The sequence below is a fragment of the Amia ocellicauda genome, chromosome 11, assembly GCF_036373705.1.
Source record: "Amia ocellicauda isolate fAmiCal2 chromosome 11, fAmiCal2.hap1, whole genome shotgun sequence".
NCBI lineage: Eukaryota > Metazoa > Chordata > Actinopteri > Amiiformes > Amiidae > Amia > Amia ocellicauda.
This window is the reverse complement of record NC_089860.1, coordinates 17011962-17027272: the sequence shown is the minus strand read 5'-3', so window position 1 is coordinate 17027272 and position 15311 is coordinate 17011962. Positions and strand designations below refer to the sequence as shown.

Genomic DNA, 15311 nt, shown 5'->3' with positions numbered 1-15311 from the left:
GGATTTTGTTCAAGCGGGAGAAGGAAAAAAAACTGCTTTTCTCTCGCCACCACAAGCTGTTAGGCATTGTGGGATACACACGCTCCTCTATTAGAAACATGCACAGTGGAAAATACACAAAAAAAGGTTTATTTCTGAAAACGATGGCTTATTTCTTGGGTTTGTTCCTCATCTTCCCTGCAATCCAGTGTTGTTTGCTTTATGAGTGTGCAAAACGTGCCAACAGGTGGATGTTTGCCCTCCAGACACCGAAGTCCAGGCGACATGTTCAGAAACGCACAGTGCGGCACGCTACAATACACACACTGTGCCTAATGAGTCACTAGCAGCAGATTGTGTTTACCATAATTTGATGCATCGCTTAAAGGCTTTGATCTGACTGCTTTCGGGCGACTCCAGAGGCAGCCCGTTTCCTGACTGAGACCCAGAATGGCATCTTGATAAAAGGACTTCAAGAGCCAGTTTAATCAAGAATATGGCAACAGAACAATTTTCCACGGGAAAGAGGGAAAAAAAGTGTTTGCTAGTGCAGTACAGAGAGATCACCTCTCCGCTCACTCTGTGCATGTTTTTCAGACTTATCTAACATCTCCTCTGCACCTACTGATCATTATATTACAGCACACTTCGAAATGTAGTGCCAGTTTTACTTTTATGCCTGTATGCTCAAAACACACTAACATCAGCCGGCATTAACTGATCATTCCCTGGTCTTTACTGTTGGATTAACTTCAACACCATCTACTCATGTCCTCGCTTTCCACTCTTCATGCTTTCTAGCCTCTGTGATGATTTTACAAGGACAGAGATCAGGTTTTGCAGCAGCTGAAATCTACACTGGGGCGTGTTAATAAAAGTATATTAGTAGGAGCCTAATGCACAGGATATTGATGCGTTTTCACCAGTTCTGTTATTGTTCAAATTCAGACAATAGTTTATTTTCGAAGCAAAGGTCACGACACTCATTTGGGTGCCCTGGTGGTCATTTGACTCCTAAACCTGGGTCAGAAAAGAGAGAGAACAGGTCTTACCAATTAGCCCCTCTACGTCGAGCTTAAATCGCTTGCATTTGAAGTCCGGATCAGCCCCATTTTTGTGCAACACGATCTGGGTGATGCATTCGTCGATGAGTCTGTAGTACTGGGGTCTGCAAGGGAGAGGGAAAGAAATTCAGCACGTTCTCGCCCATCAGAATTCACTTCTTCTACAACAGAGTTATTTCATTTTTTTATCTGAGAAAATGGAAGACGCTAAAGATGTCTGTGCGTTCGGTGACGCACTTGACCCTACTTAATTCACTGCTGCCCACACTCGCATTAAGCTGTAGTAAAAATTAAAAATCAATATCACTAAAAATAAAACTCAGGAATAAGAATGGATAAAAATACACAAATTGAATGAGGTGGCCTAAATTAAAGATAATTGATGTGCTACAATTCTGATGATGGGTAAAAAGCTTATTTTTTCCCCGAATCTGGGGATGTGTGTTGCTAGGTAACCCATTTAGAGAAATGTGAGGGCCGGCTATTACCCGTCTGTCCTTCACACAAAGGTAAAAACAGTAAAGAGCAGGGGAGGGGGGATTCACTTTCTTCTAGTTTCCATTCTTAGGTTTATTATGTTTCTGAAGTTTCTTTCGTGGAGTAAGACTGACATCTAGTGGCTATACAAATATCATCGGTCATGTTTTTATAAGGGTGCGATTTTTATTCCTCCTCAACCGACATATTTTTCAGGCTTCCACTTGCAAATGTTTGGGAAATGATCAATCTTATACACATGCAGGGCACAATATATAAGAGAACCAACTTGAGAAGCATAGACAGCTTATGAGAAATGAACACTTGTTCGTCCATGCTTCATGCTGCACTTATTACCAGCTCGTGCACATGTAAGCAAAACAAGGAAGGAAGGTGAACGCAGCAGCCCGATCACGGGAGAGGGCCGGAACTTGGGACTGTTCCACAGAATGCACGCATTGTCTTCACTGGCCTTTGCTGCACTGTGCACTAAGGAAAATCGTTGGGCCATTGAAAGCAGGAAAACTGTACTACCAGGATAGCAGCAAGTTATCCACCAGTTATTGTGGGCAAATCCCCTTTCTATGGAAATCCGATTGCACACAAACATATTTTTGTTTCTGAGGTGCCTAGAATACTTATGGCTGATTTTTCAGTGGGGTTGTGATTAGACTGGTTTTTCCTTCGGCAAAGCAATGTAGAAAATGTCACAACCCAAAATTTCTACAACTGATATAGACACCTGTCCCCGACCGCATCAATAATAAAATCTGTAGAAATGACTAGCTATTCTGAATCATCATCATCATCAGCCAATATTGATCCACTGCAGGATGAAGGCCTCGAATATAGTGTCCCCCCATTTATAGTTATTGGATTAAGGCTGCTGGCTGCAGCCATGATGGAAACAGTTAATACCATGTTCTCTCCCTCCCTCCCTCTCCCTCGCTATATTTCCTCCCACTAATTTCTCAGATGCTCCGTCTCTCTGCACTCTATTAGGGCCAGTCCTATTGTGTGATGGAGTATTACCTCAGGGGTAATGGAATCGCTATGGTAAAATCACTCACTCACTCTCTCTCTCCGTCTCCATCTCCATTCACTGCAAACCCATTAAACAGACCTGCAATTCACTCTGGCTCTCTGGAAAGCTTCAATAAAAGGTCTCCAAATGAAAAAGTGCACCGCGTGGCTGCCACATTTAACCCATTAATCACTCAGCGGCGCAGACAGCAATCTCTCCCCAAATTAAAAGGAGTTGGTCTGATTCCCAAGCTGTCTGAAGAGCTGGACCGCAGCCCCTCAGCCAGACAGCTGACGTGTGAGCGTTATCGGTGGCCAGGCCGTGTGCATTCGATGCTCGGTTACCAACAAGGAGGGAAGCAAATGAGCAACTGATGTAAATTGATAAATTAATCAATCAACTAATCTGTTTTGCAATTCAACAGATATTAGGTGACATAGCAAGACACAAATATAGAATGATGTTCTTCTGTAAATAAACACATTTTGACCACATTAATTAAGCTAAATTAGTTTAACGAGGCTAGCCAATAATGTCTGCACAGAGAGGTCTCCCCAAGCACTAGATAAGGGTGTCTGCAAATAAGTAATAATAAGTAATACTAGTAATACTAGTAACTGCTCCACCATTAAACAGGGTACTTGGTTTAGTTTTGATCTGATCCACTAAAAAACATTACATTCACAAAGTGTGCCTTCCAACGCGCACTATACATTGTTTGAAAGATTAAGCAAATTACTATTTCTCCCTTCATACCCTCAGTCTCATTCTGTGCATGTCTTAACTATAAATTAAATAAAGCACATTTTTACTCATTATAATTAATTTAAACAAGAGTAATTCACCAAGGCAGCATTCTCATTTCATGAGGACGCCTCAGGCATAACGCAGACTTTTGGTCACAATCAATCAAAAAAAGGAGAAAAAAAAATGTTTTGGGGAATCAGGCGTGATTAATTTGGTGTCAAAAGGAGCCGATTATTTATTTATGAAGTTTGTTCTTTTTATCTCACAATCTCTGGGTACATGTTAGGCACTAATGGCATTTTCCCCGCCGCCCCCCCACCACCCAAAACCTTACATTTTCTTTGATATATTGTTCATGTTAAAGAGATGGATTTCAACCAAACAATGCTATTTTGAAAAGAAAACTGCAATTTATGAAGGTAGAACTTAGTAGAAAACAATTCACTGTGCCCCGTGGTCATTTTTAACAACTGTTTCTGTGGACGGCCGTTTCTTAATTAATACATCTGAACGGATACACACCAGAACTCATTTCAATGGAAAGCAATCGTCGCAGACCTCAGAAAGCAGTATCTCGGAGCAGTGATGTGACTGGGTGAGGAAGGTCACGTGACACACGCTGCCTGTGCCTCTCTGCCCTCTCTTACCTGGCGAAGTAGTCGTTGCGGATGAGGAGCAGGTGCTGCAGGATGGACAGGAAGTGCGGCTCTGCTTTCGAGTCTTTCACCGTGTTCATCAGGATCTGGAAGACTTCGGTCATGTCAGTGAAACAGCTGGTCAAGGATGCTCACACACAAGAGCCCTGCGAAGGCCTCCATCGAGTCTCGTGAATGTTTTTAGTTTCGGTCATGAACCTCGCATCATTTTGACCTAGTGTGTGCTTAGCTTTGACTTTTTATTTTTAGCTTTTGATAAGCGCAGATTTGTTTTGCGGGAATGATTTAAAAGAAAAGCTCATTCACACAGTCGGGATAGTTATCACCTGTAGCCGCTGCCATCCTTTGAAATGGTACTTTGGTATTCTATCAACTACAAATGATTAAAGAGAAAGAAATTGCCCCTCTGCAATTATTTAAAACTTTTCAAACCTCTCTGAAATATTATCCCAAACTTCCACTATGAATATTTAAATGTGACCATTGAAAATCAGCCGACACGCTGTAATTCCATCTTTTTGTTGATTGCCAATATGACAGACTGTCGAGGACACGGTGTTCAACAGAGCCACCACAGCTGGGAGAAGAGAGAGCCAAGAGGGAATAATAACCCAATCAGAGGCCCTTTGTACTGATGAATACCTGCCTGTCACAAAATAAATGGGCTATTTTTTCTTCCCTGTGCAGAAATGAGCAGAATGAAAATAAGTTAGATTGGGTAATTCAGGACGGGCTTTTTTATTTCGTTTTGTTTTTTATACATATGCTTTACATGCATTTGTTTTATATACATGTATGTATGCATGTCGTTATTTAATCCACGTTCAATATAAATTCCTCCCAAAGATTCACATTGTTGAAGGAAGCGGGTAAAGTCTTCTTAAACGATTTTAATGCAATAAATATATGAAAGCGAGTATAATTTAGAAAAGTACTTCTCTAAGCAAGACCGAGCCTTTGCTAAACTAGCAGAATAGCACCCTCTAGCACTGTGAACAACACTGCAGAAGGATTGTGACAGCAGGTAAGATCAATGTACACAAATACATGTCACACTTTCTGCAGGGGCATGGACACGCGGTCCGGTCGAAACCCTGAGAGATGAGCTCGTGGATTTGGGATATCTTGTGATGGGAGCTAGTAAGAGTCCCAACCGTGACCAATAACAAACGTAAACCAAAACGCAAACGCAAACTCCTACACATCTTCTTGCAGTTTTAATACTTTTAATCATATTGCATGAATGTGCGAAAAGTATTCAATAGGAACACAAACTGTGAAGCTCCACTGAATATATCAAACACAGTCTAAAGCGCGAAACAAACACAATGTCTGACTGTCACTTTAAAAACAAACCTGTTGTTTGTCAGCAATGCGATTCGTTTGATTTAGCCTTTGAAATGCATTGCTAAACGTACAGCCACAGCAGTAACACTGAACTAGTCCATTTAAAGCTGGTTTTCTGTGCAAATATATAGTGTGTTCTGGGAGCCACCTGGTGGATACATTGAAAGCTTCAATGAATTACATGAATATCAATATTACTCCTTGAAGTTGAAGCGTGACGTTTGGCTGGTGTGTTTGAGTGCTGACACAGTTTAAAGGAGGTATGAGCACTGAGGAGGCAGCCCTCTCTCCTGTTTTCACCCCCACTGGGACGGGCGGAAGTGGGCTGCAGTAAACCGCAGTAAAGGATATTCCATCTCTATACGGACATCGTCCAGGCGGATGCGCAGCTCCTCGGAGTCGTCCTCGGCGTGCTCCTCAAACACGCCCAGCTGCACCTTCAGCTCCTCATTTTCGATCACACGCAGGTCCTGGGTAAGGAGAGCAGGGACTCAGAAACCGTCACACTGCAGGACATGCCTGCTGCCGCACGTCTCAGATTGACGCGTTCACACCGGTAGATCTAACGTCTGCCATACCTTCAGGGCATCGTTCAGGCCCAGTCTCATCAGCTCGCTCCTGATGTGGATTCTGAAGTCCAGCTCCTCACCTCGGCTGATCAGGGCGTTGATCATCTGCATACAGCCAGCCTGGACACAGACAGCACAACGTTTTAGCAGGGAAAGTCCACAACACGGACAGTTATGACATTTTATTTACAGATGAACTCCAACAGATCCTTGTAAACACGTAGTTCGCCAATAGCTTTAATCAGTGACCACATTGAGAGGCATCTGATCAGTTATTATTACTGTTCCCACTCTGAATATCCTTCTACACTGCGACACTATTGTTCATTGACAATGCCGCACACCGAGTAAGGTGCAGATCTGTCCAATGGCGATGACTAACTGTGTAAATAGCAGATTTTATTTGGTAACACAAACTTGTGAGTGGATATGCAACTGTTCATTAAAGGAAAAGGTTCAGACTGGACTCGGTGTGATTGCAGGATAAAGAGTGATTAAAACATTACCTTTAGAGCCAAGATTGGTTTATTCATCCCTGACAGTAAGGGCTGGAAGCGCTCAATGCCGTCCTCTTCCGCCTTTTCAGTGATGGATTCCAGAACACGTTCATGTCTTGATGGATTTAAAAAGTAAATTAGAAACTGCTACTTCTCATGACTATTAGCTACCATATGTTAAACTATAATTACAAGTCATTTAATAATGGGCTTAATAAAGCGATAATCCTTGTGAAAACTTGCAAATTAAAATGTTTTCATAAAGCATTTCTCTTTGTATATGGGGCTGTATTACATAATACTTATTAAAAATGTGTATAAATACTTATGTGCATGAAGGGCAACAAAGAAAGATACATGTGAGAAAAACTAAAAAGTAGCTAATACTTGCCAAGTTATAAATTCGTGCACTAAAACATTCTACCAGCAATTGTTATTTTTTTTTATTTTTTTTTTTAATGATTTACTTCAATTACAAGATTTGATTGTGAAGTCCTGACAAAACCGTGGCTATCTGAAGAGGATGGACAGAATGACTCACAGGTTCTCCGGGTGGTCCAGGATGCAGATGGCAGACAGCAGCTTCACACTGTCCACCATCATGTTGGGTACTTTGGGGTTGATGGCTCTGACGAGCAGGGGTATACCATCGTCCGAGTCCAGCATCGCTTTCAACCCAAACTGGAGAAGCAAGAGTACATGTCCCACAGTGGGCACACGGGGAGCGTTTCTTACAGGTCATCCACATAAACAAAGTTCAACAAAATCTCGAACACGAATAAAAGTACAAGAAATGTATGTATCCACTCATACAAAGTATATTCATAACATACACAGCTTACATTCAGATTTGTTGGGGTCATTAAGCAAACAAATCCCCAGCAGCAGATGGTTTGAGAAATTTGTTTTGCATTTCCATTTCTAAAGAAGGCGGATAACGAAACGATAACAAGCAGCATAACACGCGTGTCCACATGGAGCCAAGGGCTCATTTTCAGAAGACAATGTCATGTTTCTTACAACATCTTGCTCACTTTTATAGTAAGCATTTACTGTATAGTTTAAACTGACCCCTATGGCCTGGCCAAAGCCTGCTGACCGTGGCAATGGAAAGGCTTTTATGAGCTGTGTTATATGCACCAGCTTTGATTTCGGTAATGGGCATTATACAGATCAAGTGTTTTAGTTTAGATGTGCTATGAGGGACATCTGAAGTGTGGTTTAGTATTCAAATAGTCAGTTTCTGTTAACAAGAGGTGTTCTGGATACCAAACGAACCTTTAGCGCTTCGAAAGCTGCTTTCACACTAGACAGCCTGATTTCACACTGTCATCTTCAGCCTGAGAAGAACTCTAAAGCCGCGGTGAAAGTCTCGGAACATGCAAATGGCAAGAGCGCAGGGGCGTGAGGGTGAAGTCCGAGACAGGTGGTGTAATAGGGGTTTTAAAGTTATATTCATATTGACATGTGGTAAGGATTGTTTGATTATTATTTAGAGAAGTTTGGACAATTGTTAAGCAAAGTGGATAGATTTAATATCATTTGTACGAAGGCAATTGGTTTAAAAATGTAATATTGATAGTATTTCAGTACGTCAGTAGTTTGGCATTTCCCCCCCATTCACCTACCTTGTTGTTCATGAACGCTTTCAGGCACCTGATCACTTCATGTTGACACTTGACACTAATACCTCTGTAAAACAACAACACGTAAAGGACGGGTATGTCAGGAAGCTGTTTCAATAACACGGCGGTCAATAAAATCTGATGTCTGTACAGAGCGGGCTGTAATTACGTCGAGCACTCATCCTTGTCTTCCTGCAGTCTCCTCAGGATGCCCAGCAGCAGCACAAGGCCCTCCTTTCCAAAATTCTGGACCCAGCTGGAAAACGGGAATATAACAGTCACACACACAGACACACACTTGTGGATGCTTCCTAACAAAACCACCATCCTAACAGGGGAGAGCCACAGCACTCTGGTTTATCATTTACCTGACCGGATTGTTACTGAGAGAAACCCTCAGAGACTCCAGGCAGCTGAGCAGCTGGCTGTCCCGCTGCTCTGTTTTGAGCTCCTGGATGTACATCACAGCGGACCGGGAACTCTCCTTCTGGTCTTGGCCCTGCAGAACGAGACGGACACGAGAGGTAAGACGTTGGACTTAAAACACGCATGCGCTCTCACTTATGATTTGTACACAAGCGCAACCTAGCTGGTAGGGCCATCAGAGGAGGAAAGGGACTCACGGCTTTTGAGGTATGGAGGTACTGGGACACCATTTCCCTCTTGATGGCGATGTCCTTCTGTCTCAGAGGCTGCTGTTTCTCCTCATTCAGGTTCATATCCACCTGCGCAACCATAAGACCATGCAGTTACAGAACAGCTGAAGTATTGCACGTGTCACTGCCCACCACACTGAAGACCGCTTCAATCCTTTTCTGAAAACATGGGAAACCCTTCATCTACAGGAAGGTCAAATAAGGGAGACCCAACACATAATACAACATCATTATTTTTGTACTTTCATTATCTCTTTCCCTTTCTTTCTTGGCAGGTGCAAGTGAACACACAATGCAGCTGTTGGACGCGTTTTACAACAAACCGGGCCTCCCAGGAGACGAGAGGGATCAGAGATACTCACCAACATCTGCTCGAAGAGTTCCAGCACATACTCGTCGGGGTGGTCGTGCAGCATGGCCGTTTGAGCCGGGATCTCGTAGTGGGCGGCCGAGGAGTGCCTCTGACTGGGCATGCTCGGCTTCTCCTTGTCCTTGTCCTTCTTCATCCTCATGCTGGTGAACCTCTCCAGCTGTAGGGGGAAGCGCAGAGGCAAGGGCCGTGTAAAACCTTGGCAACTACCGCAGACACCAGATACGAGCAGAAGCACATGGATCGGCGACACAGTGTAAGAAACACACCTTGCCCTTTCATCTGTAACCAACAGATGGTGAAAGAACACCTGAAGTGACATCACCCCACGGACGGCACGTTTGACAGGTCAGTTTTGATCGCAGAATGATCTGCGAGGCCAGAGATCTTTGCAGAATTTGGGTTTATGTCATACTGGACAACACTTGATGTTCTTTTACCAATAAATACAACTGTTGGTTACATCTTGAAATATCTAAAACTGTTGGCATCTCATTGACCTGCTGAACTTCCAAAGGCAGGGATACACGTTGTTTAAATTAAACTACAGTCGACTCCTTATAATTGCATATCGGATAATTGCATACTCTGTCTTACTGCATAGCAAGCCAGCTGGTCCGGTTTTAAAATGCATTGTTTTTACTGGAAACATGCTTTGGTTAAATGTACATCGTTTTAATGCATAATTCAGATTAGTACATAAAGGTACGTGGTCCTGTTCACAATTTCACAATGGATTTTATACCTGATAATTGCATAGTGCTGTCAACTGCAGTAAACTTCAGATGTATATCAAATACATATTTCATACTTAGTCAATAGTTTACCAGCTACGCACTTTACACTACTCTATGGTCAATAATAATAAACTGTTTTAATTGTAACTCATTATTAACCTATACGATTTTTCTGTGAAGATGTGAGCTAGCAAAATGCATTAGCACATCTGAGGACATAGACTAGGTAGATATGACAGAGTGAAAGTCATCAAAGCTATTTTCTGTAGCCTGCATTTTCTTTTGCATATTTTCCTGCTGATTTCTGTGCTTCTGGTACATTAAGCCTACAGTTACTGATTCATAATTTGAGGCTTTTGTGGGAACCAATAACTGACGCCCACTCTCTACTGGTGATGAATCTGATTTATACGAGTCACATACGCTTGTACATGTGCGCATAGAATATATAGTCTTTGCATTATATTTTAATAACTTGCTCCGGTTCAGTGCATAATGTCATAAGGGTCCCACACCTATGCAATTATCGGGAGTCCACTGTATAGTGTTTGCTTTTTTCATTACATTCACAGGAAAAGTTGAACCAGGTGAGAATCGTGTGCTTTTTTCTACTTTATTTCATCTTTAGTTTGCAGTAAGAATGCCAAGGCATATAAGCTCTGCCTATTCTCTCTCACCAAGACCAAGCACTCACCTGCGCTTTAATGATTCAGCCACCTCACATACCTGTTCCACTCCACTGGTGAACAAAGACACAGAAGCCAGCTGTACAAGACGTTTTGCTTGGATGTATTAGACAAGAGGCAGACGGCACAAAGGGAAAATGCTCCCAGCGTCTCAGTTAGGCTGGAAGCATTTGCATTCATCCGACAAAGCACGTCAATACAGACTGCGGCATCAGATATACCCATTTCCCTTAAGCATAGGGGTTTGAAAAAGAACCGAGAAATCCCGATGAAGGGGCATGCACTTGCAACACAGGGAGGCTTGTTGTCTGTTAGGCTGATATGATCGATGGAGGTTAGTAAGGAAAGGAGAAGAAAGGGCAACGTGCGGTTGGCGGGAAAGAAAACAAATACAGGAGAGGACTCCTACCTCATCTGGAATCAGCCGCTTGAGTGTCTGTTGAGGGGGGACAGAAGCAAAGGAAATAAGAAAAAGGAGACAGAGTCAATGAGAACACAAGAAAACCCCTCCAGAAGCAACCCACTGGAGATGTGCGTAGGACAGAGGAGTGAGCAGCACAGTTTTCACTTCTACACAACCACCTGGGCACTAGAGCTGACGAAAGGTACAGAAGCAGTCAGTTCATTTTCAGATCTAACATCCATCCATCCTTCCACTGACAATAAGCACATCAACCAGTACAGGGTCACGTGACACAGAGCTGAAACCAGCAACACAGGGCAAACTGCAGGGTTTCCAATCTAACAGTTCATTAAAAAAAAATAGGTGAATGCATCACTCCATTTAATTGTCAAGACGTGTGTCTATATGTATAATCTTTATTATTGTTTTCCGCCATCAGATGGCAGCATATACCAATTTATTATATGTGCAATTAACTGTATTGCATTAGGGGGCACTATTGCACTGCACAAAGACATCTCTAGTAAGTGACAAACAAAATAATGATTTAATATATCTATGAATATGTGTAGTGTTTAAACAATAAATGCATATTAACCACGAGAGAACACTGATCAGTTTGAGCTTTGGAATTCATGGAGAGTATTGGCCTACAACGCATAATAGGATTTGAACATGTTAATTACAATTATCAATCAATAGATGCATTATTCCTAGGAACCATCTCACTACCAAATATTAGATATGAAAATATTTAATATAATACTGGGCTTAAAATGCAAATGATGACCTGTTGAAACCATGACACAAAGAAATGCATTATCTGACCGGTAAAAGGTGGAATGCAATGCTAGCAATAACACTGAAAAATGTGACAAAAGGTATTAATAATCCCATTAGCAACAAATACACTGTGCCTGGTGTTTCTCATCACATTTCAGGTCCTGCAGTGGCATCTCCATCCATCTGTAACATCTGCTTTCAATCTGCGCTGATAACCTCACTGTGAACTAACTAAATGGAAAGTCACAGAACTCATCCCTCTCTTCCTAGTAAGCCAGCGCATGGTTTTACCCAGCTCCAGTACTGAAGCCTGAATTAAGCGTTTGCACTGAAGGTACTCTGAAGTATAGTGCTTCTAACGAAAAGTGATAGCTCTTCAAAAGCAACTGTTTTTTATCAACTTAATGGTGTGCTATAAACTATGTGCTTGAGGGTTTGGTGCTTTTTGCCTGCAGATGAGTTCCAGAACTTGAGAAAGAAAAAGAAAATGATCCGTTCAAGACCTCAGTAAATGCCTCTCAATTTTCACATGAGGAGGACTGAAAAAAAACAATGATATATAATGTTTAATACTACAGACAGAGGTGTAGACTTGAGTCAAGTGAATTGGGACTCAAGTTAACTCCAGTCAGAATTTATGAGACTTGGGACTTGACTTGAAAAAATCTGAAATGACTTAGACTTGACTTAGACTTGGCAATCACTGACTTGACTTACAGGTGTTTTACTTGGCATGACTTGAAAAAAGAAACTCACTTTTCTCATTTTTATGTTGTTTGTTATTGTACATTTTTTGTTACATTCAAACGGATGCGCGGCAGTCCACGGATGAATACGGTGCTAATTGTGTCAGGGCCTGTCATACTATGTGTCCTCGGGCACAGACTCTCACCAAAGACAATAGAGAGCAGAAGTGGTGGCGTCACTTTGCAGGCACCTAACCGGTTCCTAACGCAAAAATCCCATTAGTTTTTCCCCAGAGAGATTCAGAAAAAAAAAAAAAAAAAAATTGCTCAAATAAGGTCTATGTTCAACACATGTTTAGGCCATCTTATACGTTTTGTTGTGGAAGTCACCCTCTTTTTCAATACATTCGGCCATTATAGGTCTTGAACCACAGACTTACCGACAGCAAGGAAAAGCTAAAGTGCTAAAGTTGTTTAAAATATGTAGCAAAATGCATCCCCTGCCCTCTTAGCTCAGCCAGAACCTCACAATGTGTGAAGGACAAAACAGCCTCCTGTTCTGGGCTATGAACAGGAAAACTGTGCTATCACTCTTTAGTGTGGCAGCGAGGGCATTAGCTGTACCAGCTATTGGGCGGGTTTTCAACCATGCTGGGCTAATTCTATGACCACCGTGCACAGATGAGTGACAGGGTTCTGTCCAACTTCATATTTTGCAAGTGCAATCCTCTGTAGTACAATACTTCATTGATGAATGAAGACATCTAGGAACATGGTTGATGTTCTTCTACTTATGTTCGAAGTAAGGCTCAGTAGTAAGAGTGCACATTTTCTGCATTGGACCAAAAAGAAAACCCATATTCATATTTTATCCTTGGATTTTGGATCGCACATTATTTCGGTGCTATATGGACAATAAAAATGTTTTTGATAATCGGCTGTGTTATGTATTGTATTACTTAAAGTATAAAGAAAATCAGAAGTGGTAATTATAAAAGACGAAGACTTGAAGCTCAAAATTGAAAACTTTAGACTTACTTGAACTTGAAGCAAAAAGACTTGGGACTTATTTGGACTTGCAAAATAATGACTTGATGACACCTCTGTTACACACAATCCTGTATTCCTTATATTTTAACGTAATTGTGTGTTGAAAGTATCTTTTTTAGAGGTACTGTAATGAATGTAACATATCCTGAGACACTTGTCTATCGGCCTACAGGTGAAGAGACAACATGTAGGTACATTCACCTGTTGTGACTTATTGTTCAAAAATCTAATGCCAAGACATGACAGATGTCACGTTTCATTCCTTTACAAAAATAATAACTAAGGACTCTCCTGTGAAGGGGTTCATAAGGTGTTATATCAGACTAACAGAAATAAAAATGAAATAAAAAAATAAAAAAACACCACCACCCAAGCTATCAATCTCCAACTGAACAAGTCTATGACAGGCAGGACTGAACTGAGCAGCTGAAAGTCAGAGTTGATCTCACTTCACTTTGTGTCGTACAGATATGCTTCCATTCAAATAATCCAGGAAGTATTTCACGTCAAACACACTCACACCCATTAATAATACAGTGGGTTTGCTCCCTGTGTAGGCACTATCGATAACCGAGAGATTTCACTCATAGTGAACACAGAGGCACCAGGCACTATTCTATTGGAAAAGCAAAAACTCTGATCCTGCTGTGTGCGTGTTTGAAAGGGCATGTCAGACGTTACCCTACTGACTACATCAACAGTCATGTATTTTTCACAGATAGTCATGCTAACACAGGATTGCATGTACAACACAGTGGCAACAAAGATGATGATTGAGTTTTAGGATTAAATTATGGATTCATTTCGGTTTCTTCTCAAACCTGTATATTCTGAAATGTGTCACAAAAAATGTATAACGATTAATAAAGATGAAAGGCATTGATATTAACATCATACTGCTTAATAGTACTACTAGTTAATACTATGTAACAGAACAGGTGTGTGTTGGTAAAAGAGCCATAATTCTTTACATCCACGGCAGGTAAAAACACACGACTATAATCCAACTCTGTTTTAGAAATCTGCTTCAGAATCAATCAGCTTTTAAAAGGCATCATTGTAGTTTCTATCACTTCTTCATTAAAAAAAGCAGATTAAGTATTAATTGTAAAAGATTCAAAGTAATACTCCATTAAAAATAAATCCATTACTTGTCTAAATAAGGCAAGATTGTACTTGTTATTCTCTATTGCTTAGGTTGTTACAGTATCTAATATAATTTTAATGAGATTGATGCCACCCACACTAAAAACACGCTGCCAAATACATAATTTCCATGTACCTTGCAACTCTTTTGAAAGTTATTTATTTTGGTTCATCTTAGATTTAAGCTTGCCACTACTGCTAAACCTGTTAGTCATGTGTCATTTTGTTTTTTCTCTTTTCTTCCTAGCCCAGTAATACCAAGACACATTTGAAATAGGCCTACATAAATTAAACCAAATGTAAAGCTATGCCCAAACATGCCTCAGAGGCATTCGAGTTCCTAGCAATTAACAGATAATCAAACCGGAAACACAACTGTATCATTTCCTTGCACAGTCCTCTTTGTATACAACTTCTCACATTACACCACACAAAATTGTTGGTTTCACTACTGAAGCCCTTAAATAACTCCACTAGGGAGGGGCTTTTAATGTCAAACAGTCCAGTAATGTGAACCTGATTGTGATGTATTTATGTCCTGAAAATAACATTTTCTATCAGTAATTTAGCAGGGGATGCAAAAAATGTCAGTAGTCTCGTACCAAAGAAAACAAAGGCACAAATACATAAACAAGTAAGTTATGTTTGAGGTACTTAGTAACGTGTAGAAGTGAAGCACAGTAACAGTAAAGGTTTCATGAAGTACAGGCCTGACCATTTCTCATTTGTCCACATTTTGAGAATTCGCAAGGTCTGCTAGTCTGCATGAACTTGAATCAACTTTTTCCACCGCAGGCCTTTTCTCCTAA

At 41.1% G+C, this 15311-nt stretch overlaps 1 protein-coding gene across 1 annotated transcript in view; it reads right to left on the bottom strand.

Moving 5' to 3' along the window:
* The window catches only part of diaph1 (diaphanous related formin 1), a 116241-nt gene that overhangs the window by 84136 nt on the left and 16794 nt on the right, over nucleotides 1–15311 (bottom strand). The window contains exons 2-13 of the mRNA XM_066716274.1: nucleotides 10844–10870; nucleotides 9004–9171; nucleotides 8609–8710; nucleotides 8354–8484; nucleotides 8155–8241; nucleotides 7989–8052; nucleotides 6902–7041; nucleotides 6370–6475; nucleotides 5873–5983; nucleotides 5646–5764; nucleotides 3939–4055; nucleotides 1032–1147 (exon numbers count right to left, since the gene is read on the bottom strand). Coding sequence (XP_066572371.1) covers nucleotides 1032–1147; nucleotides 3939–4055; nucleotides 5646–5764; nucleotides 5873–5983; nucleotides 6370–6475; nucleotides 6902–7041; nucleotides 7989–8052; nucleotides 8155–8241; nucleotides 8354–8484; nucleotides 8609–8710; nucleotides 9004–9171; nucleotides 10844–10870 — 1288 coding nt within the window. The remainder of the gene's footprint in view (nucleotides 1–1031; nucleotides 1148–3938; nucleotides 4056–5645; nucleotides 5765–5872; nucleotides 5984–6369; nucleotides 6476–6901; nucleotides 7042–7988; nucleotides 8053–8154; nucleotides 8242–8353; nucleotides 8485–8608; nucleotides 8711–9003; nucleotides 9172–10843; nucleotides 10871–15311) is intronic.